The sequence below is a fragment of the Syngnathoides biaculeatus genome, chromosome 17, assembly GCF_019802595.1.
Source record: "Syngnathoides biaculeatus isolate LvHL_M chromosome 17, ASM1980259v1, whole genome shotgun sequence".
Taxonomy (NCBI): domain Eukaryota; kingdom Metazoa; phylum Chordata; class Actinopteri; order Syngnathiformes; family Syngnathidae; genus Syngnathoides; species Syngnathoides biaculeatus.
In genome coordinates, this window is record NC_084656.1 from 9,235,900 (window position 1) to 9,261,811 (window position 25,912).

The window sequence follows — 25,912 nt, forward strand, 5'->3', positions numbered from 1 at the left end:
CAAGGTGTCAATTATTTGCTGTGTGTTCGCACAACCCACAGCTTCACATGGAAGTGTTAAAATGGGTTTCAGGACGTTTTATGAAAATAACAAAATACCCACTTCTGCTTTGCAGCAAACGTTAAAAAGAAATGATTGGACAAAACAATGGTGAGCATATTAGCTATCTTTAAGAGTGAATTCAGAATCAAGATGGAATTCCCAACATTCCTGCTCGACAGGCTTTTTGATTTTGAACTGATTACACATTCCCAAAAATAAAATTTCATACTGATCATTTAGTGTTTGGGCGAATAAGTCATACATACAGCCATGGATAACTTTGCCTCATTTAAGTGCACATATTTTACAGTGCATTTTTAAAAACCTACAATAGCACTAAACAACTGGTGTATTTAATTACGTTTTTCTTTATGTTGGGAGATTAGAGGCACGGAAAATTGACAATTCACTCTTGTGACCTATTGCAAAGCCACAATAGGTTCTCAAAATAGTTTCCGCATAATAACATTCCCTAATGACCTCCCGCGATGTCGTTATTGAATGTCGAACAAGCCCCAATATGAAAGAAGCGCTTCAGCGGCCACATTAAGTTGACACCAATAAAAGTCGTCTGCTTTGATTGATCAAAGCACATGAAATGTATTGTGATAAAAAAAAAAAAAGCACACTTGCAGCGCCATCCCTATTTTCGATCATTTATCAGGAAAAAAAATGTGAGACGCAAGCTGTTTGGTTTATTATGCCAACTATTTTAAATCTGCACATTGAAGTGCGAGAACAGTGTTTTGGCTTTGATAGGCGGCTCCATTTATGTTTGAGACCAATAGCATATTCTCATCTATATCTAAGCACAAGCAGGAGGCACATTCAGGGAGTGTCATATCCGCATTGTGTTATCAGTGGTTGGCAGCCTAGCCTGCTTTCTAAAGACCACAGGGACCACCAGGGTGAGAGAAAAACACATTTACTTTTGAATATTCCACTGCTTTGTATATGATGTTTGGCTGAAATGTCTGCGGGGTGGACTAAAAAGTCATTTTCTTTTGCATGTTTAAAATCTGACCATGCATGCGGCATGGATGTTATGTTTATGCATTGGCAGAGGAAAACAAATTACCCTAAAGACATCCCAGCAAATATTTTGAGAGTTTCTGTGAAGCCACTTTGCACTATTGACTGTGTTTCAGCTACGACTGCGAATACTCTTTTGAAAAAACATTTCAGTTGTCATATCTGTTACTTAAATTAGTCTGAAATGGCAAAGCTATACAAAAAAAAATAACCATCAAGTATTTAATATGTATATTGCAGCTGACATATTCAAAAATCCCATTGAAAATGTCATGTTTGATCCTACATTCGATGACATAAATTAATACAATCGCTTGCAGCAAGTTTTTATGTATATTTCAATTTGGAATATGCGCTCACAAGAGGTTGCCGCTATTTTCCTTTTCAAAGCACGCAGCTCCATTTCACACGATTTACTGTTTCCTGCAACGGTGTTGCTAACTAAAATGATGAGCTCAAATGTTGGCTATGTGAAAAGAAATGTGTGCGTGTATGTGATTCATGTCCAAATGATAACCAATGAATTGATTGACAGTTAACTGTATATTTCGGGCTGGGATTATTGGTGTCTTTTTACAAGTCATTTATTCAGGCCACATAGTGGATTCAAAACTAGTTCAATGCTGAATAAAATCCTCATTATACCTCCATATACAAAATATGTTCTTAATCCTCGGAGTCATACATTCTCCCCTCCAACTCAGTGCAGCAGTTGGGGGTTAAAGGGCTCACTTAAGGGGCAACCCAAAGGTGTAAATGAAGAAGTGAAAGTCTGGTTTTGTTTTTTCTGGTTTTTTTCCTCCCACGTTCCACCACCCAGGATCACACTGTGAGGTTAAGACCTCACGTTGGCTAAACTTTTGGGCTCCCACTGAGGCATCTAAATGTAATGCCCTCGCACCAAAAAGCTTTTTTTTTTCTTTTCTGAAAATGTGTGCAAAGTAATGACTTGAAGTGCAGTTTATTAAGTGAATGGATCATAAGAAAGTAAAATACAGAAAAACCATTATTCATGTGGGATAAGGACTGGGCCTTGCCACTAAGAGTATCCTAAAAATGTTAATAATTGCCTACATATATACACATCCAATTCCAAATGATATAATGATAAGTGAGCTTGAACCAGATTCTTCTAATTATATATCTATAACTAGTGTCCATCTGGATCATCTGCGTGTGGAAGACAGTCATCCTCTGAGCTCTCAGAAGGTGGCAAAAACCACGATGTAAGAACTTGCTAACCTCAAGGCTAACGGCCATAGTCTGAGTTGTTGCAATGAGAAAAAACAAGAAAGACAGTTTGTCCTATTTACTACACATTTACCACACAAAAAAATGACTTTTAGAATGGTCAAGATCAACACACCTACACACACGCAAAGTTCAAAGTTCATGCAAAGTTCATGAATCAGTACAGTGCTATCCTTGCAATAAACTATTTTGCAATCAAAGTACCCTTTTTTGTGTTATAACGTTACATAGTAGAAGTGCATCATTCAGATATTTGCGGTATCACAAAAACAACAACAAAAAAACAGCATCCACTTGAAATGCATCTGTTCACAAAAAGCTCTTTTTCTCAGTTATTTTTTGGAACAAGTATTTTCAAGGACCTTAGCAATTTTTAACTGCTATTTACTAAAGAATGGTAAAAGGTAGAAATGTACTTTTTTCTGATGAAAGAGGAGGGTTAAATATTTCTTTTTGGTAGGTTCCGTGTTTATATAGCTACAGAACTAAATTTTCCTTAAGCCTTGAAAAATCTGTCAAAATGGTCAGAAATTGCCGTCAATTCCAATTTGGGAAACATGCCTGGCATTACATGAATTAAAAGTACATGAAAATACCTCAAGCCATCCCTGAATTGTTGCACCTGAAACACAGCATGTTTTCCCCCCACTTTGTTCCCCAAACATTGTTGCAGCGATCCATTGTGACACCTTTTCTGTTCACGCCTCTCCAACAGTGTTTGATTTCACAAGATAATGCCCAGTGTTCGTAAAAGATGGAAAAAAAGTGTGCTCGGGATACTTTGTGTAGTGTTGCCCTCTCTGACCGAGATACGGAGAGATTTTGGTAGTAGTCGGAAATAGTGCAATTTTGAAAGACCAAATTTTTCTGATAGTCTAATCCAAACATTAGTCCCTCAGTTGAGATGCATTATTCAACATACTTCCTAAACATGACCCAGCAGCCAAATAGGACAGCTTTAAGAAGAAAAAAAAAAGAAATGAACGCGTGAATGATGCCATGATAGTATGCTAGTAGGTGTGAGTCAATTTTTGTCTATATGGCACATATGGCTTTTTTTTGTTTGATCTCTTCAAGTGGATGCATGGATTATTAATTACATAAGGTATTTAAAGGTGGCAACGGTGCTTAGAGCAGCAGTGTAAATTTTTCTGCAGCTAGTGTTCTTTCCTTTATGTTGTCAAAAAAAAAAAAAAGATGATGGCTTTTAAGAGCTTTTCTGAGGGAACAGCATTAACTATAAAGACCAGCGACTCATTTTTCCTCAAAGAAAGAAAAAAAAAGGCAGTGAAAACACTTTAGGGGGTTCAAAAGTTGGTCCAGCAGATGGCCAAAGCTTCCACTTGGATCTTTCCTTCCAAGCCAAAGAAATAAAGCATCTGTCACTTTCAGTTCCATTAATCAACTCCTTTTCTATTTGTGCTTGGAGCAGTGTCCAAGCAGAGGCTTGTAACCTTTCTTTCCAAGGTATTAATTATGCACAGGCACACTTTTGGTATTTTTCTCAAAGCCTTTCTGACATTTTTGGTGGCAATGTGGAAAACTATTTTCACACCATTTTCTCCCCCCACGGAGTATTCTCATACAAACTGCACCTGAATCAGTCATGACATGGGATCAGTTTTTCCCCAATCTCTTCAAAAATGAAAAACATCACAATGTCAATCAATAATCTCTTGTAATTTCGTAACAATCTTCACGAGATAACGTAAAAATTGGCAGATTTAGGAGTGCTGTTTTCAAGTGCAATTTGTTGGTTTTTTTAAGTGAGAAATGTCAAAAGATGACCAGAAACACAAAGAGATCTGAGATACATCTGTGTCCTGACCTTTTCATACTCAAAGCTGTCCAAACAATTACTGCTTGGAGAACATACATTTTTTTTTTCTGCCATCAGTAGCATGAAGGGTTAGGGTTAGGAAGGTCAACAGGAAATAATGGCAAGCTTAAAGTTCAACATGACAGACTCATGGGGAACATTTATTGTATTTACTCTATGTAGCCTATTGTAAAAAATAAAATAAAATAAAATAAAATAAGGACTGTTAGAGGAAGCGAAACAGCAAGAATTAAGGCATTTGCGTCACTCTCCAGAACATAAATGTGGATTAAAAAAAACATTGGGGAGTGTCCATACAGTACATCGAATTCTACTGGAAGGCCAGTGGTCTTGAAAAAACAAATTCATTTATAACATGGAGTAATTATCAACTGAGATTATTTATGTGCCTGGGTTAGTAGCGCTGCTTTCGTTAGGCATGGAGTTTGGGCATGGTCAACACTTGATGGTCTGTCTGTATGTGAACGATAGTGTCAATGAACTGAAATAATTACAGTTACCAGACATATTTTTTTCACGGTGGGAGAAGTGGAGTCACCAATTGGAGAAATGTTATCATTCAGAATCAACAGGTGAATGCTCTGTTGTGTCATGAAGTGAAAAAATACAATATAAAATCACAGTACAACTTGGCGTCTTAAAATAGGGCACACTTACATGACATATATATTTTTATCATAGTGCCACCATATTTTAAGGAAATACTGTGAATAGATTGACTCAAAATAATCCAAAGGACCTATAGTCTGTCTACCAAATGAGTTCATATGGTAGCGTTCACATTTGACCAAACAAAGTACACTACATGAGCTATGGCTTTGGAGTTTTGTGATCACATCCTAGAATCACTGATCTTTTCCACTCTTTAGACAAGGACTGAAGCACAGTATATGGCCTCTAAACAGATTGTCATTTGCTACTATGATAAATCCGTTTGGAATCCACTCTATTGTGGCTTTGTGGGTAGAATACACAACAAAGAGTCTGTCTAACCTTGTGAGATCTAATCACCACCACATAGATGACACCTTTATTAAACAAATCCAAACAACAAACGGCTGGTGCAAAGAGGCCAAGAAAATTGTCTGTAACCCCCAAGGTCAGAATAATAACCTCCAGTTCTAGAGACAAGGAAAATAATATGGTCTGAAAATTGCAATCGGATCAACATGTGTTTAGTTCAGGCTAAATCAAACCGAGTCGTGTGAACTGCGTAAATGAAAAGGTTTAAGCTTTCCAGATTTCATGTTCCCAAGAGAAGAAATTGCTGAAGGTGACACGTGTCCAGATTAGGGAGGCACACAAACAATATATGAAGAGTTTGTTTTCAAAACGAGACATTGGCATTTTTTTCAGATTTATGAAACTTGCGCCAAAATTATCCATTCGGAGCTGGATAATTTTGGCGCGAGTTGCGTAAATCTGAAAAAAAATGCCTATGTCTCGTTTTGAAAACAAACTCTTCATATATATATATATATATATATATATATATATATATATATATACACACACACACACACAGTAGTTGGGATAACAGAAGACTAATTGCTATACGAGCACTCGCTATTATGACAAAATGAGCAAATTAAATAAGTGGATGTCATTATTTCAGCAGCACATACCTTCAAAGTGCTCCACAGGGAATGGGCCTCTCTTTATGAGCTGTGCAAAGTGCCATCACTTTGAAAACCACTGCCATGCTTGTTGATAAAGTTAAACCATCCACTTCTAATTAAGAAGGCCTTAAGCAAATTCTCACCCCTTTTCAGTGAATTCTCAATAGCTTTAATCTTGACAACTTCAATGATACATTTCTGATACAAAAACGTGCAGTTGCTGCCGTTTCAAGTAAAAACTGCATTCCTGTGCAGAAAGTATGTGTGCAGCAAGAAGACTACAGTATAATCAACAATGAATACGTATTAATCAAATGCAATGCCATTGTCAATATTTAAGTCCGAGCACCAGGAAATGTAAAGGAACTCTTGAGCTTGGTGTGTTTATTACTATCGCAAAAAATTATTTGCCGTATTGAGAGCCTTGACATAGTCAAAAAATAAACAAATGTGTCCCCAAAAAACGTCACTAAGTAGTGCGCCAAGGAAAAGTTCTAAAAAGATACCCCCAACAGAAGTTTCACTGACAAACAAGAAATTGGCTGGAAACGACGATTATAAAAGGGCATAGATAAAAACCTCAATGACCCATGTATGAGATTTAAAAAAAGAAGTTGGACATGTTTGTATGAAAAGGCCACTATGGGAGAATTCTGTAATTTCTTTGACCTCCTAATTCGGCCAAAACAGCCCCATTCGGAAACAAGTCTTTTAGAGAGCTGAGCGATGTTAAACGCCTAATGCAGGCAGATGGTGATTATTTTGAGGATTTGCCATGAAAAAAAGGGGTAAATGGGAGTGCTTGCATCTTGAATTCATTCTGCATTTTATGTCCCATTTCAATGCTCCATTGCGAGATACAAGGCCTTTAAACTCAGGTCATGAAAAAAATATTTTCATTAAATTTGCATATTTCCAACTCTCAAAACTTAATTGAAACTAGTAAGTCCCAAAGTTTGGATGTTGTGTAAAATCTAAGTAAAAAACGAAAATATAAATGCAAATCCTTTTGATCCTATATTCAACCTATATTCATATTCTTTCTTGCCACAATACCCTGCAGCACGGCTATAGGAGGAAGACCAGAGACTGTTATCATGTGTACTACACAGACAATACTTCCTAGAAATTCTTGCAGCTTCTTAGATGTTCTGGATAGCCTCTTGGCAGCCCGCTTGACCATTATCTCGTCTTTTCATCAATTAAGGAGGCGCACCCAGTTCTTGGTAATATCACTGTGGAGCTATATTTTCTCTACTTGATGTCTGTCTTCACTGTCTTCTACGGTATACAGTATTTCATGCCTTGGAAATTCTCTTGTACCCTTCTGTTGAACAATGAGATCACTGTGATGCTGTGAAAGCATATCATGGATTGTGATATTTGATGTGACTACAAAATATCAGGAAATGCATACTAGAAGATTTAAACTTTTTGGGGGGGTTAATTAGAGGGATTTTAAATAAGGGCATGTTTTGTGCTAACATTTTACATATTTATAAACGTAAGTGGTTACTCCCGATCAGTCACATCCCCATTTATATGATAATCTGCAGTTGTGCACACTTGTCCAACCATATTACCTCATATTTATAGATGTATAATTTTATTTATTTATTTATAAATTTTTTTAGGATTATATATATTATTTATTTATTGTCACTCAAATCTATCTATATCTATATATGCATATAAAAAACTACATTCTTTTGCAATATTATATATGGGGTAACTTTATAATACTGACTGTAAATATAATCATTTACAGGTATATATAATAAATTAAATTTAAATTTTTTAGTACAGTATAATTTCCTTCTACCCCTTTTCGAGCAAGTGTAAGTTAGTTTGTTCTGATCTTGTTTTTAGTGTAATCTGCCTTCTAGTTTTGTATTGTTTCATTTTATTTGTTTGTTCTTGATTTTTTTATTGTGGCTGACGTTTGAAACAAAGACATGCAATCAATGAATCAATACAGTGCTAGGCTCGAAATCTATCCATTAACAATATGCTTGGCGTCAGAATCATATTTCATTTGTATCTGGAACTTGCTGAAAGGCCTGTTTCAGATTCTGAAACCACTGCTATTACACAGATAGTGCACAAAGTTCCAAAACCACGCAATGTAAACGGTATTACTTGAACCAAGTCTGTCACCAACAACAGTGTGGAGAATGGATACAAACAACAAAGTTTGTACTCGAGAGTAAAGCTTTGGAACCCATTGACCGAAAGATGACTTAAATGGCTCCTTTGACAAGGCCACTTAGTTCTCAGATTTTTAGAGGACAAATAATGATCTCTTTGTTACAAGGAGACGGGACGGTCGTGGGCGTCATAATGAAGAAAGCGTGCCTTTTGAGAATCTCTGGCTGCTCGTAATTGTCTCGGTAAACTCGGCGAAATAAAAAAGAAGCAATCACTCTGTTCAAATACTTAACTGCAGATTACACAGTGCTCTATCTTTGACTTCAATTGCATTTGTCGGCCTTTGTAATTACTTGCGACATTGTTTAAGATCTTTAAAAATGGAAGCCACTAGAGCGGCAAAGTTAGTTATTTAGCTTCATTGTGGAAAGAAATGCATTCATTTTTTTTCCATTGTGCCATACCCCCATGGAGTTATTACTGGTATTTTTGAATGTACATTGAATCCACATTCAAATATATATATATATATTATATATATATATATATATATATACACACACACACACTGCACATATGCACTTCTATCAATTTTAAACCCATGTTTGGAGGCTGACAGCAGGTATCAGTATGGTCATTCTGTTTATATTTTATTGCTCTCCCAGCGTTCAACCAAACATTTCATATTATCTGTAAAAAAAATGGGTATCGGGGTACTTCTGTGTAGAAGAAATCGAGTAACTATGACAATTACTTATTGTGTTTGGGTTTATTTATTTGTTATTTTTTTGCTGTCTGACGATCGCAAGAATGCCAGGTAGTTTTATTGTGCTTCTTAAAGGGTAGACTGTGAAGTAAACCTTTATGTTTCGGTTTGCATAAAATGTGTGGTTGGGATATTTTGAGTACCATATTTTCCGCATTATAAGGCTCATAGAATAGACACTACAGTAGAGGCTGGGGTTACGTTATGCATCCATTAGATGGGTAGCGGTAAAGGCTCAATATTGATCCATATATAAGGCGCACCTGATTATAAGGCGCACTGTCAGATTTTGACAAAATTAAAGCCTCTTAGGTGTGCCTTATAGTGCGGAAAATACTATAATTTAGTAAAACATCATGTGTAACTTGCTATTTGCTGGGAATATTGTAACACCAAGTTGACCAAGGGTGAACGCTTACTTACATTCAAACCGTCAGTCTCCATTTTAAAGAGAGAAAATGTAGTTTACCGATGTGTGACGAAGTGTCACACGGCATCCCTGAACGTTAATATAGGCATGCTGACTTTTTGTTTACCTTGCAGATGAAGCTTGCTCTCCGGGCTCTGCAAGAGGACGGAGCTGACTGAGTCTAGATTGTCATAGCTACTGCATCCCAGCGGGCCTGTCCGTGTCTCCGTCACCTGTTCCATGACAGAAATAGAAAACAACTTTGTATTGATGCATATCATTTTGTCCATGTACTTTTACCACATGTTGCAGAATGTGTATGTGTCATGAAGGTGTGAGGTTCACCAGTAGTCAGTCTTAAAAAAAAAAAAGGATTTATTGAACCTCTTGTGATGATTTGAGTTCATCGTTTTTGTGTTGTTTGGCAAAGAGGAAAAATGTGATTCAATGGGATTCAGCAAAACAGTACACATATCTCCATCCTGGCTGTGTCATGATCTTTGTTTAATCAGATACAGGTCTGGTACACACAAGGACTTCAAATATTAAAAGATTATTTATTTGTGACAGACCCGACACATATAGATGAAAAACCTGGCATTTAACCATTTTGGTTGTATTGTGTGTGGTGTGTTCCGATAACATCAACACAGAACATCACATAACAAATACATTGTTTTCATGGCTTTTCAAAGCACGTTGAAGTACCCCAAGACTGGGGACAATGACCAGTGTTAAATCCTAAAGCGTAAATTTAAGCATTGTTAATTATAGATTGGAGAAAGATGAACGCAATGTTTGATATTAAACTGCTAGCGAAGCGTCCTAACTCCCTACTAATGATGATCTTAAAACACTTTTATGGGACCCATTAATGGGCATTTTTCTCAAATAAAAAGCCGAACTCCGTGCCAGTCGCGCTAAGACATACAGTATATAACAATGCCTGACCCCGAACTGCCATCAAGAGAAAATAATGGACCTATTCCAATATGTAGAGTGTGCTTTTAATGGCCAACATTCACATCGTCGGGCTTGGAGAAGGTTGTCCTTGGAAATCGTATGGAACGGAATATGAAGTAAAGGGCCCCTGCCCATTGAGTAGTCCCAAATAGCACCTTGAAAAGGTTAGGTACAATGACTGTGGAGTGCTACTTCAAAACCCTCCCAATAATATACGGAAATGTGCGTATGTAAAAATACAATAATGACAATAACTCAAGAACATGGAGATGTATACTGGAAAGTACAGAATATCTATTCACTGCACAATTGTAATTTGCTTTTTCGTTGGCTTTGTGTGTGGGGGAATCAGTGAAGGCAAAGAGAATACAGAAAATGTGATGAAATTCATAGAAGAGGAGATGAAATGTGTTAATAATTCAACTTAGGTAGACATGTCCCTGCCTTGGCTGTTCAATATGGCTAAAAATACGACATCATAGACAATAATAAAAGAAGAATATAATACAAAACAAGTTCAGTTGTTTAATGTCAGTGGGTAAGCATATCATTTTGTTGTTTGTCCGTTTTAGTACAGTACAGGAACTGACCTCTCCCTTCAATAGTGAACATGAGAGTACATTGTTGGCAGCCCCCAAAAATGTTTGTAATTGTCCATAGTACAGCTTCAAAAATACTTGAATAAGTTGCCACCCAATGAATAAGGTCACTGAAGCGGTTTGAAGACTTCCTCACAGACCACTTCTGAGAGAATTACAATACTATTGGTGTAAGAGTTAATTGCCAATCTGAGACACATTTCATATCTGCCTAATGCGACAAACTTCAGTTTCTGGCATAATGTTTCATCACATTGATATGACATGGGCTAAATGTTTGTCCGCCCTCCTCCTTCCAACTCCTTTCTCTATGGCTCAGGCGACCTGAAACCTGTGGGTGTACGGGTGTGCCCGTTCAGAGGGAGAATACGGGACATCTTCCGTTACCTTATTTTACAGTGATCCAGTGTGAGAATGCATAGAATAGTCAATAGAAAAATAGGACAAAAAATATATCACAGTTTAGCACAACTGCCTCACAGTTCTGAGGACTGGGGTTCAAATCCCAGCCCTGCCTGTGTCGAGTTTGCAGATTCTCGCCTTGCCTCTGTGGGATTTCTCCGGGTACTCCAGTTTCCTCTCACATCCAAAAAACTGCCTATTTGGTTTATTGAAAACTCTACAGTAGATTGCTCATAGGTGTGAATGTGATTGCAAGTGGTTATTTGTTCATATGTGCCCTTCGATTGGCTGCTGATCAGTTTAGGGTGTACTTCGCCTTTTGCCCGAAGATGGCTGGCATAGGCTCCAGCACACCCGCGACTATACTGAGGATAAGCGGTGCAGAAAATTGATGGCTGGAAAGGAAGATATTTTGTTGGATTAATCAGCATTCTGCCATTTATTCTTTTCATGGTTTGGGAGAAAATGACTAACAAAAAAATTTTGGGGGATTATTGCTTTAACAAGTACCCTTAAGTCATGTTATAATTGTGTGCACTGTAGTGTATTTGTGTCTCCTATCAAAGTGTCTTCTTTTTCGTTTTCATTTTAGTTTAGTTAGTCTGGTCTATGATGATGAATGCACAGGCTGGAACCTATTGCACTAAGACCCATTCATCCATTCTCAACATTACTTGTCCAGTTTTCGGGTCACCGTGGTACTGGAGCCTATCCAAGTCCAACTTCGGGTGAAGGCGGACTACACCCTGAACTGTTTACCAGTCATTCGCGGGGCACATATAGACAGACAATCATTCACAGCGTCACTGAGTTGCAAAGGAACATACGCTGCCCACACCAAAGTCAGGTGAGTGTACCACTACACAATCAGTGACCCTAAATTATGGTCACACTCTAAAATGCTAGCTATTCAAATGAAATTGCACAAGAGACTTGTCTTTTTTTTACTATTTTAAAACCCGATTTCACATACTTGATTTGTATTCCTCACGCTCATTTATGATGACCTCATTAATCATCTTTCAATTCCAATTACTACTTCCCTAAAGGCCATAAGCATTGCCTACATCTCGTGGGGTTTTAGAGTATTCCAGGAAGACCACAAAAATATATAAAAGGGTGAACTTTGGAGCAAAAAGTTTGGGATACATTTATGGAAAGAAAAATGTGATTGGGTGCATATGCGAATAGCAAAACATCAATAGGAGGGGGATTGCAGCTGACTAATGTATTTTATTTCATTTTTACATTTCAAAAAGATAATTTCTGTGTTATGCTTACATCTTACATATCGTATTTCCAATAACAGCTTTTATACTCGTATGACAATAAAGAATGATATTTTTATAAAATGCCTTTACTGTTCCAAACTTTTAACAAATAAAATAATGACCATTTTCCTAGGGGATAGAGTAAATCAAACTCAGCACAAAGCAGAGGTTTGACTGTAATAACACAGACAAAAGTTTAGAACAAGTTAATTGTGTTTGTTTATCAATATTTCTAATGTCTTTCATGCTGGTCACACACCAGATGGTGCACTGACATGCAAGAAATTAGATGGATGTATTTTTTTGCTGCTGCATCAAGTCATTAAGGTGGACTGGGCGAAATGCAAGAATTTAGACTGGGAGGAAGATAAAGAAAGGCTGCATTTCGGCATCCAACGATTTGCAAGGCACACTGTTTTAAAAGAAATGTGTTTTAATGTTTAATCACTTTTACTGGTATGAGAACGTCTGTATACATTGCACTGTGAATGGTACGGTTGGATCATCGCAGCGAGCTCAATTGGCATCATTTTGAAACATCATAGATCCATTTTCTCTACCTTTTCTCCTCACTAGAACCTACACATACATACATACATATATATATATATATATATATATACATACATATACATATATACATACATATATACATACATATACATATATACATACATATATATACATATACATATATACATATACATACATATATACATACATATATATACATATACATATACATACATATACACATACACATACATATATACATATACATATACACATACACACATATATACACATACACATACACACATATATATATACATATACACATATATACATACATATACATATATATATACACATATATACATACATATACATATATATACATACATATATACATATACACATATATATACATACATATACATATATATACATATACACATATATATACATATATACATACAGTATTCATCATATTATTAGTTTATGATACAAAACTGTTTTACTGCAACTTTCTTTTCAGGACAATGTTTGTCACACTATTACTTCATTAGTGGTTCGTTTTACAATTTCTTATGCCCTTTAAAAGGTAATGTAGCATGCTAATGCATAATTTGGCCCTTGTCGCTTGGTTCCACCAGCAGGCTGAAACCTGTTTACATTCACTTTCACACAAACATGTGGTGCTAATCGATGTGCATAAACATGAGCACATTCGTACACAGCTTTATGGATTTAAGCGTAGACCTGATAATCTGCGGGACTTTTAGGAGTGCTACAGTATGCGGCTCAATTTCTCTCTGAGCACACACCAGCAGATTATTAAAATGTGGAATCTAACGTAATAAATATACAAGGAGCAATCAAACGACTGAAGTGGGCCTTGGGGGGGACAGCAGAGGATTTGGATTATTAAGCGGAACACAACAGTGGAATCCCACTGGGCCACCATCCTCCAAACCCCACCCGACTTTGTCAAACCCCACCGTTAGACAGAAACCAGAGATCTGGAACAGCCTCGATAATTGTCATCTGTCATCATGAAAATGATCTCCACGCTGTAAATAAAACGATGCCCGAGAGATCCGGTTTCCTATCCGGTGAAGTGGCAAGATATATAGTGCGTGTCTTACTCCCAATTTGACAAATAATGACAATGCTAAATTAATTCCAGCACTATGCAAAGGAATATGAGATGTGCTACATTTGTTGTCGTGCTTTAATGACATGAGTGAGTTAATTTAGTGCAGACATTTTGGGGAAAGTGTGGAAAAATCAGGTCTTGTATGTCTTTTGTCCAATTCTTGCGACTACATGGAAGATGACAGGTAAGAGGCGCAATACAATCGCTTCACATTAAGACACTACATTACTCAAGTTTCCTCTTTTGTTTTTGTCACATTGTACAATATCTGTCTGTAGCACACCATCACTTTATAGCATTGCATGGCTGCAATTCTCCTTGGTAAGATATTATGATGTCTTTGTCACACGATTCCTTCATGAAATAACATTGTATTAGTGCACATATTCCTTCACTACGATTTGCATTTGTCACACCGCATCACTTGAAGTAATAAAACTGCACTACTCCAACTGATATCCTGCATACAATGTATTTGCCACTCATTCATTTCATGAAATGTCACAGCAGAATGTGTGTAATCGTGAAACCATTGCCGCACGATACAGGACTGCATTGCTGCAACTTTCCACTCTTTATAGTACAACCTCCCCACAACCCCGTGACTGCAACTTTCCTCTTCGGTATGATATTCATCAATCCACAATCCAACGGTGCATTACTACACAACTCAGCCCAACTCAACATGATAAACTTTTTCTCATCAGTATAACATTTGTCTTTGTGACATGATTATTTCTTTGTTATCTAATACTGCCTCAGGTGGTGGCAAATTCCTCTATCCAATACCGGTATTTTTTTTTAAACATTTGGTTTAAATGGCTGTTCTCTAAAGGGAACAATGTTTTTAATTTCTTGGTTGTATGCATAAAAATATCCTGCAATAAGAAGGAAAATGAGTGTCACTATTTGATTAGGGTTGACCCATTTTGACCCACTTTAATGAGCACACAACATGCACTGTATCTACAAACTGATGTCAAAGCATTTCAATATTTTTTCCTCTCTCCACATACACTGGCCTATTCACTCATATGCTCGACCTTTCCTGTGTGTGCGCTTTTAATTAGACACCAATTAAAAATCTCATTTGGGCCTCAGCGGCTTGACAGTCAAAAGTGAGTTGGGCACATTTGGCGGTGTAAACGCCAGGCTCACGTCAGATCGCAACAAAGCGAAGATTCGCACAATCTCGACTCAGCAGTCATGCAACATTGTTTTGACAACCGAATGCCAGAGCACGCGGTGACATAGAGCAGTGCAAATTAATCGCCATAATAAAAGTCATCTCGCGGCATTAGCAACCCTCGTGGCTGATTAGTAAGATCTTTTTAATTTCTTGTCAATGTAGGAATTATTACACTGCATGCTGTGAGGTTACAGTACACATTGGGGACATTGTGCTGAAGAACAACATACAGTAAGGTAAATGTAAAAAAAAATTGACATCACACTTAGAGCACATCAGTGACAACCCTTACGTGACATTAAAGTTGGCAAGCAACAATGAAATAGCTCTTGTACTCCCTTTCCAAATACGCCAAATGATCATCACACTTTTTGACATTATTCCCTGCCCAATTAGATGGCCTCAAGTAACAAACTTAAAAATTGCATTACCCATTTTCTGGCCGGAATACACAGAAACAATGCAGAAAGTTAAGCAGAGCTGCATTGTTTTTGTTGTGCACAGGTTGGCAAAACAACACATAACATCAAGAACAGAACCATCAGTGAAAGGCTTGATGACAAGGTGAAACTGTACTGAAAGATACACAAAATGACCTAGTGGAGTGAGTATGATCATGAAATATTGAAAGTACATGGCAGAAGAGGTTCTTGATTGGAGGACAATTGGGACCTCAGTCATCAGGAAAACTGTTGTCAGCACACAATATTGCAGTGACTGCTCAAGAAGCAACATGTGCAGGCCCGCCTTAAATTTGCCATACAAGAGCTAAAAGAGGAAAATAAAAGTTAGCTTGCGAAGAGTGCACCACAGTTGAGCTATTTGGGACCAACTACAACAGCCATTTATGGAGGGTGAAAACATGTGACTGCGACCGGAAGAACTCGGTCCCCAGAGTCCAACATTGGAAGTAGACTCTTATTTCAGGTTAGAGCAGTAGAGGTTAGAGCAGTAGAGTGGCGTCAGCATATTTTTGGGGTCAATGAAAGGAGCCAAGCACTGTCAAAGAAAACTGCCTTTCTGTAGATGAGGACTCATTGTTGGGATAGAGTCCCTTTGATTTCAAATCTCAGCTGTGCTTGCAAAGGGTCTAATATTTTCAGTAATCATTGAGCATTTCAGCTTAAAACCATAAAAAATAAAATGTCAATGGTCTGGCGGGACTTGTGTGGAAGGTTGGAGAAGCGTCTTAATTTCACACTGCCCCAACCCAGGCCTCCTAATCTGCCCATCACTTGCCATCCTCTCTTAATGACTTGCTATTTCCAGCCAACGTAGAAATGAAGAAACATGCTCCTAGCTAATTCACCGTGCATGAGAGTGTTTAAAATCTCAGAGGATTTTTTCCAATAATTGACCTCTGAGTCAATTTTACAGGGGAGTGTATTGGGTTATTCATTTTTTGACAAATTCCATTGTGTCAAAACTGTTTAACTGATTTATCGCAGGAACTACATATTGTGGAGTCAATTACACAATTTTTTTTTAATATAAAAACATCAGTGGTTATACTGAGCTCGTCAAAAAATGAATTTGTGTTGAGTAGCACCATTTTATCGTCAGTGGACAACTTGCTTTGTCTATATTCTAAAGATTGAAGATTTTTCTAAATTGTTATTCCTGCATTTTTAAAAATACATTTAATTAAATGTAAATACCTTACAGTGTATTTAATTTACAGTTTGTATTTGCAATTGAAGAATGCAGCCCTATGGGGGCACAAACCAGTGCAATCTGTAGGCCGGTCCCAAGCCCGGATAAATGCAGAGGGTTGCGTCAGGAAGGGCATCCGGCGTAAAAACTGTGCCAAACAAATATGAGCGTTCATCTAAAGAATCCCATACCGGATCGGTCGTGGCCCGGGTTAACAACGCCCGCCCCCGGCACTGCTAACCTGCAGGGCGTCGGTGGAAATTCAACTACTGTGTCTCGAAGACAAAGAAGAGGAGGAAACCGGATCCAGCGTCAGAAGAAAAAGAGGAATGCACAGAGCCTACAACTGAGTGTAGGGACTTTGAATGTTGGGACTATGACAGGAAAAGCACAGGAGTTGGTTGACATGATGATTAGGAGAAAGGTTGATATTCTGTGCATCCAAGAGAGCAGGTGGAAAGGTAGTAAGGCTAGAAGTTTGGGAGCAGGGTTTAAATTATTCTACCACGGAGTAGATGGGAAGAGAAATGGAGTAGGGGTTATTTTAAAGGAAGAGCTGGCTAAGAATGTCTTGGAGGTGAAAAGAGTATCAGATCGAGTGATGAGACTAAAATTTGATATTGAGGGTGTTATGTATAATGTGGTTAGCGGCTATGCACCACAGGTAGGATGTGACCTAGAGTTGAAAGAGAAATTCTGGAAGGAACTAGATGAAGTAGTTCTGAGCATCCCAGACAGCGAGAGAGTTGTGATTGGTGCAGATTGTAATGGACATATTGGTAAAGGAAACAGGGGGAATGAAGAAGTGATGGGTAAGTACGGCATCCATGAAAGGAACTTTGAAGGGCAGATGGTGGTGGACTTTGCAAAAAGGATGGAGATGGCTGTAGTGAACACTTATTTCCAGAAGAGGGAGGAACATATAGTGACCTACAAGAGCGGAGGTAGAACCACACAGGTAGATTATATTTTGTGCAGACGATGTAATCTGAAGGAGGTTACTGACTGTAAAGTAGAGGGAGGGGAGACTGTAGCTCGACAGCATAGGATGGCAGTATGCAGGATGACTCTGGTGGTGGGTAGGAAGATTAAGAAGACAAAGGTAGAGCAGAGAACCATGTGGTGGAAGCTAAGAAAGGAAGAATGTTGTGCGGCCTTCCGGAAAGAGGTGAGACAGGCTCTCGATGGACAACCGAAGCTCCCGGAAGACTGGACGACGACAGCCAAGGTGATCAGAGAGAATCAGGCAGGAGAGTATTTGGTGTGTCATCTGGTAGGAAAGGGGAGAAGGAGACTTGGTGGTGGAACCCCAAAATACAGGGAGTCATACAAGGAAAGAGATTAGCGAAGAAGAAGTGGGATACTGAGAGGACTGAGGAGAGGCGAAAGGAGTACATCGAGATGCGACGTAGGGCAAAGGTAGAGGTGGCAAAGGCTAAACAAGAGGCATATGAAGACATGTACACCAGGTTGGACACGAAAGAAGGAGAAAAGGATCTCTACAGGTTGGCCAGACAGAGGGATAGAGATGGGAAGGATGTGCAGCAGGTAAGGGTGATTAAGGATAGAGATGGAAATGTGTTGACTGGTGCCGGTAGTGTACTAAATAGATGGAAAGAATACTTTGAGAAGTTGATGAATGAAGAAAATGAGAGAGAAGGAAGAGTTGAAGAGGCAAGAGTGAAGGACCAGGAAGTGGAAATGATTACTAAGGGGGAAGTCAGAAAGGCACTACAAAGGATGAAAAATGGAAAGGCAGTTGGTCCTGATGACATACCGGTAGAGGTATGGAAGCAATTTGGAGAGATGGCTTTTGGAGTTTTTGACCAACTTATTCAACAGAATACTAGCGGGCGAAAAGATGCCTGAAGAATGGAGGAAAAGTGTTCTAGTTCCCATTTTTAAGAACAAAGGGGATGTTCAGAGCTGTGGGAACTATAGAGGAATAAAGTTGATGAGCCACACAATGAAGTTATGGGAAAGAGTAGTGGAGGCTAGACTCAGGACAGAAGTAAGTATCTGCGAGCAACAGTATGGTTTCATGCCTAGAAAGAGTACCACAGATGCATTATTTGCCTTGAGGATGCTCGTGGAAAAGTACAGAGAAGGTCAGAAGGAGCTACATTGTGTCTTTGTGGATCTCGAGAAAGCCCATGACAGAGTACCAAGAGAGGAACTGTGGAAGTCTGGTGTGGCAGAGAAGTATGTTAAAATAGTACAGGACATGTATGATGGCAGCAGAACAATGGTAAGGTGTGCCTTAGGTGTGACAGAGGAATTTAAGGTGAAGGTGTGACTGCATCAGGGATCAGTTTTGAGCCCCTTCCTGTTTGCAGTGGTAATGGATAGGCTGACAGATGAGGTTAGACTGGAATCCTCTTGGACCATGATGTTCGCAGATGATATTGTGATATGCAGTGAAAGCAGGGAGAAAGCAGAGGAACAATTAGAAAGATGGAGACATGCACTGGAAAGGAGAGGAATGAAGATTAGCCGAAGTAAAACAAAATATATGTGCGTGAATGAGAAAAGTAGAGGGGGAAGAGTGAGGCTACAGGGAGAAGAGATAGCGAGGGTGGACGACTTCAAATACTTGGGGTCAACAATACAGAGCAATGGAGAGTGTGGTCAGGAAGTGAAGAAACGGGTCCAAGCAGGTTGGAACAGCTGGCGAAAGGTGTCTGGTGTGTTATGTGACAGAAGAGTGTCTGCTAGGATGAAGGGCAAAGTTTACAAAACAGTGGTGAGGCCGGCCATGATGTACGGATTAGAGACGGTGGCACTGAAGAAACAACAGGAAGCTGAACTGGAGGTGGCAGAAATGAAGATGTTGAGGTTCTCGCTCGGAGTGACCAGGTTGGATAGGATTAGAAATGACCTCATTAGAGGGACAGCCAAAGCTGGATGTTTTGGAGACAAGATTCGAGAGAGCAGACTTCGATGGTTTGGACATGTTCAGAGGAGAGAGAGTGAGTATATTGGTAGTAGGATGCTGAGGATGGCGCTCCCAGGCAAAAGAGCGAGAGGAAGACCAAAGAGAAGGTTTATGGATGTGGTGAGGGAAGACATGAGGGCAGTTGGGGTTAGAGAGGAAGATGCAGGAGATAGGCTAAGATGGCAAAAGATGACACGCTGTGGCGACCCCTAACGGGACAAGCCGAAAGGAAAAGAAGAAGAAGATTTGCAATTGAAGCATTTTCCCCACAATCTAATGTGAGTTGACACACACACATATATCCATCCATCCATCCATCCATCTTCTTAGCCGCTTATCCTCACAAGGGTCGCGGGAGTGCTTGGAGCCTATCCCAGCTGTCAACAGACAGGAGGTGGTGTACACCCTGAACTAGTTGCCAGCCAATCGCACATAGAGACAAACAGCCGGACTCACAATCCCACCTAGGGGCAATTTAGAGTGTCCAATTAATGTTGCATGTTTTTGGGATGTGGGAGGAAACCAGAGTGCCCGGAAAAAACTCACCCAGGTATGGTGAGAACTTGCAAACTCCACACAGGTGGGTCCGGGATCGAAGCTGGGACCTCAGAACTGTGAGGCCAACGCTCTTCCACCAGCCACACACACACACACACACACACATATATATACTTATTGACTATATATTTATAAAACAAGTTTTTTTTTATCCAAACAATTTGATAATCGTGTACTGAACCTTAAAAATACTAGGGGGCAGATCTTTTTTTTTTTTTTTTGCACATTTAAAGCCTTGCAGTTGTCAAGGTGGGCTTAGTTCATTCAATTATTCTACTTTTTATTTTCTCTTTCTTTCTTTTCTTCTTTCATCCTGTCCATTACAGCTGCATTGCCTTGCAGAATGGAGGATCTGTATGCCCTTTGTTCTGGAACAGTTTTGCTGTGCAGCTAGGGAGTTTGAAATACGCCATTTACTCATTATTATTTGTTAAATTAGTGTAATGTTTGTTGAAAATGCACCCAGACAGCAAAGCATTTCAGAGAGAGGGACATAGTGGACAAGGGGAGTAGGGGTGCAAACCACAGTTTAACCACAGATAAGAACTAAGGCTTCTGGACACCCGCGAACTTCATGAGGATAAGTGGTACGGGAAAAGGGGGGGGATGAACGTCCTGACATTACCAAGAACTGGATGTCCCTTGAAAATTGATGAAATGGCAATAAGATGCTCATGGACAAAAGAATGACTGACAGCAACATCTGGCAAATACTCGCTGTTTCGTACAGGTCATGACAATCTTTTGTGCACTTTGTATGTCTTGGATAATGTACCGTACAGTAGGGTCGGCTGATCTGTGAGCCACATCAAGCAAAATAAAGACTTGAATTGTCTCAGTCCGAAGTAACCAATGTTACACTTTTTAGCAATTGATGAACACTTCCAAATACCTCGCCGGTGTTGGTACAAAACCTTCAAGCTTCAGTAAGAAAATGAAAGAAATCTCGGTTAAAGATCACAAGAAGAGATTAACTTTATCTGGGCTATTCAAAAGCACTTTAACCCTTTCCGGGCAGGGGTTGCAAATTTGCAACAGGTTTAATATAATTGAAAATTTTAAATCCAGAGTATAATTTTCTCAAAGTATCATGTTTTTGTCTCTGCAAAATTTTATTTGGTCCGGAGAGGGTTAAATGTTGGCAAGCTGTGTGTTGACTGTGGACTCCCACTTTAATACGAGTTTCTGATTGTGATTGGTATATTCTGAGCACACCCACTTCCACAGTTCTAAAAAGGTGTGCACACTTCTGCAATCACATGATCTCAGTTTCAATTGAGTTGTACACATCATAGTACATTTGTCACGGGACACATTATAGCTACGGTTTCTCACAGAGGGCCGTTATGAGTGTGAAACCATATAAATCTTTAATTGCCTCACCATATTTACACATGAAATTTCAGGGCTTGTTTTGAAAGCAGAATTCAAGTGTGTTTTTCAACCATTCTTCATGTTTTGCAACACAAAAATGGTTATAATTATAATATATATATATATATATATATATATATATATATATATATATATAATCTTTATCATTTATGATACAAGACAATTTGAAACTTTGATACAGATTTTCAAAAGAATCATGAAAGTTGACATGATTTTGTTTGGCGGGCCGCATAAAATCATGTGGTGGGCCAGATCTGCCCCCCCCCCCCCGGCCTTCAGATTGACACCTGTGCATTATCTGTAACATAAATGTTAGAGGTGTTTTTGTTTAAATCTTAGTTGTCTTGATTTATCTGGGTCTCGTTTTTCATACAACAAAATTTACATTTCATAAAGTGTGCAAAGACCTTGTGTAGTCAGTCAGTGCATCTCCCTACATATTGAACCTTTTCCCATTTTCTATTCATTTTTTTTTTGTTTGCTAATTGCTCAAAGAACCTGTTACAGGCACACATTACCAGCACTGCCACCACCACCGACACACCAGGAGCATTGGGGGGATGCGGGGGGATGCATATTGAGCACTGGTGTAAATCAATCCATGGTCGCTGTGTGCATAGGTGACCTTGTGAGGGATGCAGTCAAAGCACTGCCTGGGAGCCACGAGCAAACCTCACGCCCGAATGCATTAATGACACATATTCACAAGCTTTTGCCACGTATCCTCTCGGCCGTGATAACGTGCCAGCGAGCAGGAGCCTACGTACCATTCATGATGCATTTCCAGCACCGGAAGACACTTACAAATGCGGAAAGTGGTATTTGGTTTTCATTAAAATACTCGGCGGGGTGGCTTATTGTTGTCGCTAAATGATCATCCCTCACGACTGGAGTCCTGGGCAACGCAGCCACCCAAACACAAACAACTTGACGTCATTTATTTCCATCAGGCAGGAATGATATTGGTCACAGTGGGAAGGGGCTATTTTTTTCTTACATGGCTGCATGAACAGGTACTGCTGTTTTTTCAAGGATTTCACACTGCGGGGGAATTTAAATGAGCACCTTTATTTTATTTATTTTTTTACCATTCTTTTTCTGTACTAATAAACCAACAAAGGAATACATGTCTGTTCATCCATGCAATTTATTCTGAATGTTAATTGCTTATATTTAATTATTTTTTAATGACAGCTTTATTGTTGATTCACATGGGATATCCAAATTCAAAACAGTTAATCTTTTACATCCTTTTTTTTTTTTTGGGCTACCTGATTGGCGAAAATGAATCGCCTATGAGGGTTGTACCTCTCACCTGTTGCATGCTTCAGACACTACTGACTGCCTCGACCCAAAAGACAACCGGCCATCTATTTGGGGTTTTTCTTTCTTTATGATTCAATGCCAAAATGTTTCACATGTTTTACTCCAGAATTGTCTCTTTGAAGTTTGAACTTTACACCTTTCCAGAGGCCACACCAGCTGTGCAGGCTATGCATATTGTTCATGACAGTATTATGTGTTAAAGACACATGTCAATCATAGTTATAATCAGTAGAGCACATGGTGTGTACAATTTAAGGCAGTACAGTAGTACAATATTTGGATATGAATTAATACAGTGTTTTCCTGCCATAAGTACATTTGGTGGACTGTCTATAACGTGAGTACTTCCCTGACAACGCAAAAGCTTGGGATCCATGAATGGAGCTGCAACGATGAGAAAGAATGCCCAAACTGCATGATCTCATTATCTCCTAACCCAAGGCTAGCTTGCTCACGTACTGTCGCTTTATTGTGCTTGTCTCTGCGGAATCACGTCTCCCTCCCTGCTGCCAACGGAGAACACAAGCTGACACAGTCAAGAAAAAAAAAAAACATTTCACGATTTTTTTCTCCTCTACGACGTAGTTATCTTTTTTTTTTCTTTTTGGCGTTGTGAATCTTTGTTTGAAGTGTTGTGCTGTCTGGAGAGCCTGGTAAACAGCGCACCCACAGTGAGTTTGGAAATGTATGCAGCTTAGATTGTGATTAATGTTCAGATGATGGCTAAAACCTCCAACACTGAGAAGGACAGCGAGAGAGGCTTGATGTTTTCAGTATGCCTCTTTATCACGTCACACTTTTAGTGGTAATCAATTGGATAAGGTACACACACACATACACACACGCACACACACATACACACACACACACACACAAAGGCTAAGATTTGTGGAAGAGGATTTCACTTAATAAAGGCTTCACACATTTCCACTCAACTTTTTAATACCATGTAATGACTTTGGCGGTATTCAAACAATTGAGCCAAGCACGGCACGACTGCAATAACAATCCAAAAGCATTGTTTGCATTTTTCCCCACAAAAAGAGCTTAATGAGAAAGCACCTGCACAGATGTTTGCTAATAAGCAACTGATTGTTATGTCCTGCTGGCTATCCTCATGCTGCTTCATAACATTATGTCATAAAAAAAATATTATAATGACATGATTCTTCAAAAGGATGCGTGGAGGAAAAACACAATATAGACATAATAATCTGACACTTCCAGTGATCAATTATGGGCAAAGCGAAAAATGAATGAATCAAGTGATTGATGTTTTGCATTGCTAGTATCGCATTGAGCAGAATGAGGAGAAGGAGTTGTTATGAGACGAATGTAGTTCATCACCCCACAGGACACGCATACGCATTATTAAAATATGAATATCTTTTTATTTCATCTTCTCTGATTATTAAAATGGAAGCCTGTGAACTGCAGTGTGGTGGTAAAGTCATTGCCCTGATATTTTGTCAGACATTTGACCCTTACCTCACATACAATTTTGGATGGCAAAGGCCCAGCATCCTTCCATGGCACCACAAATGAACCCAACAAGTCATTTGACCAAGAACAGAGCAATTGTAAAAAAGGTCAAAGGCTGAAATGATGACTTTAGCCTTCTTCTCTACTGCGATAGCTTAAATGTGTGATTCATCATTTGAAAAGATGTTACATGAGATAAATTGCTTCCCAGTGAGACCGGACAACAGCTGTAATTTACATTTCAACAATTAAGTTGATGAGAAAAAAAATTATGTTTTAGAAATTCAGAAATATGACAGCAAATTAGAAAATGAATAAACATCACCTCTACTGTCCAAGTTCTGCGCGTCATTTTGACTAAATTGCTTCAAAGACACAATTAATCAGTGACTTGAAAAAAAAAAAAGGAAAAGTAAATTAGCTGTGTTTTTTCCCCCACATAGTATTTAGAGTTCAACTCAAAATATGTCAAAACATATCTTTTCTTACTTATTTTGTTTTTAGTGACTGTGAACTGGCTGTCATAACAAACGCCCCAACCCCCACTACAACTGATAGACTTGGCATTCTTCCCTGCTGGCCTTCTGTGCAGGACGGCCACCAAAGGACGGCTAATTTATCTCACCCGGATTTTAAACTAATTGACTGCTCCCCAGCAAATCTGGATTCCAGTCATCAAAGACTCCGTTCCTTCTTTTGAAGTGCGCGACCAAAAGGTTGGATCCACTCATCGATGGGGAACATTGCTAGAACACTATAGACGACACCTGCTGGCATTTGAGAATTACTGTAATGAGTAGACTCTCATTCAAAGTTTCTTTAACAGATAATAAATATTTGTTTAGATAATTCACAAACTCTGCAGTAACATTCCAAACATATGCCTTGATGTCTGTATCACTGTGTCATCTTTATGGGTCCAGCTGCAAGACTGAGAACTGTTCAGCTTGATTTGAAGCCAAACACTATTAAATGTTGTATTGAACCACAAGCGCTTGTTTGCCAAGACTAATGTTTAAGTACCCCAACGGGAAAACAACTTGCTTTTTGCACCTCCTTTTGTTTTATTTTTGTGCTACATTTTCTTCAACCAAACCTGCTTTATTTACCTCCTGAGATGCAGAGAGAAAAGACCATTTCCAAAGAAAACTTGATCTACAGTCATGAGTAGCACCACAATGGTTGTAAGAATGTACAAGCTTAGTCCCTTATAAGTAAAGTAAAGAAAATACGATGTTCACGCAAATCCTAACTTGGCTCTCTCTTGCTATGACTCAACTATTTCATCCTCACAGTTATAGCAAGGCAATAGTGTTGTATTTCCCTTTTTGTATTGTTTTCTTTCCTTAACAATTGTTGTCAATCATTTGTT

The 25,912-nt window shown here is 38.8% G+C and overlaps 1 protein-coding gene and 1 long non-coding RNA gene across 11 annotated transcripts in view; one reads left to right on the top strand and one right to left on the bottom strand.

Moving 5' to 3' along the window:
• Positions 1–25,912, bottom strand: part of brinp1 (bone morphogenetic protein/retinoic acid inducible neural-specific 1) — a 168,667-nt gene that overhangs the window by 39,917 nt on the left and 102,838 nt on the right. For all 10 annotated transcript variants that reach the window (XM_061801365.1, XM_061801367.1, XM_061801361.1 and 7 more), the window contains one exon: positions 9,235–9,340. In XM_061801365.1, the coding sequence (XP_061657349.1) occupies positions 9,235–9,340 (106 nt within the window). The remainder of the gene's footprint in view (positions 1–9,234; positions 9,341–25,912) is intronic.
• LOC133490825 (uncharacterized) lies at positions 659–9,503 on the top strand. The gene is made up of 2 exons (XR_009792293.1): positions 659–950; positions 9,242–9,503. It is a non-coding gene; the product is annotated as an uncharacterized LOC133490825 (long non-coding RNA).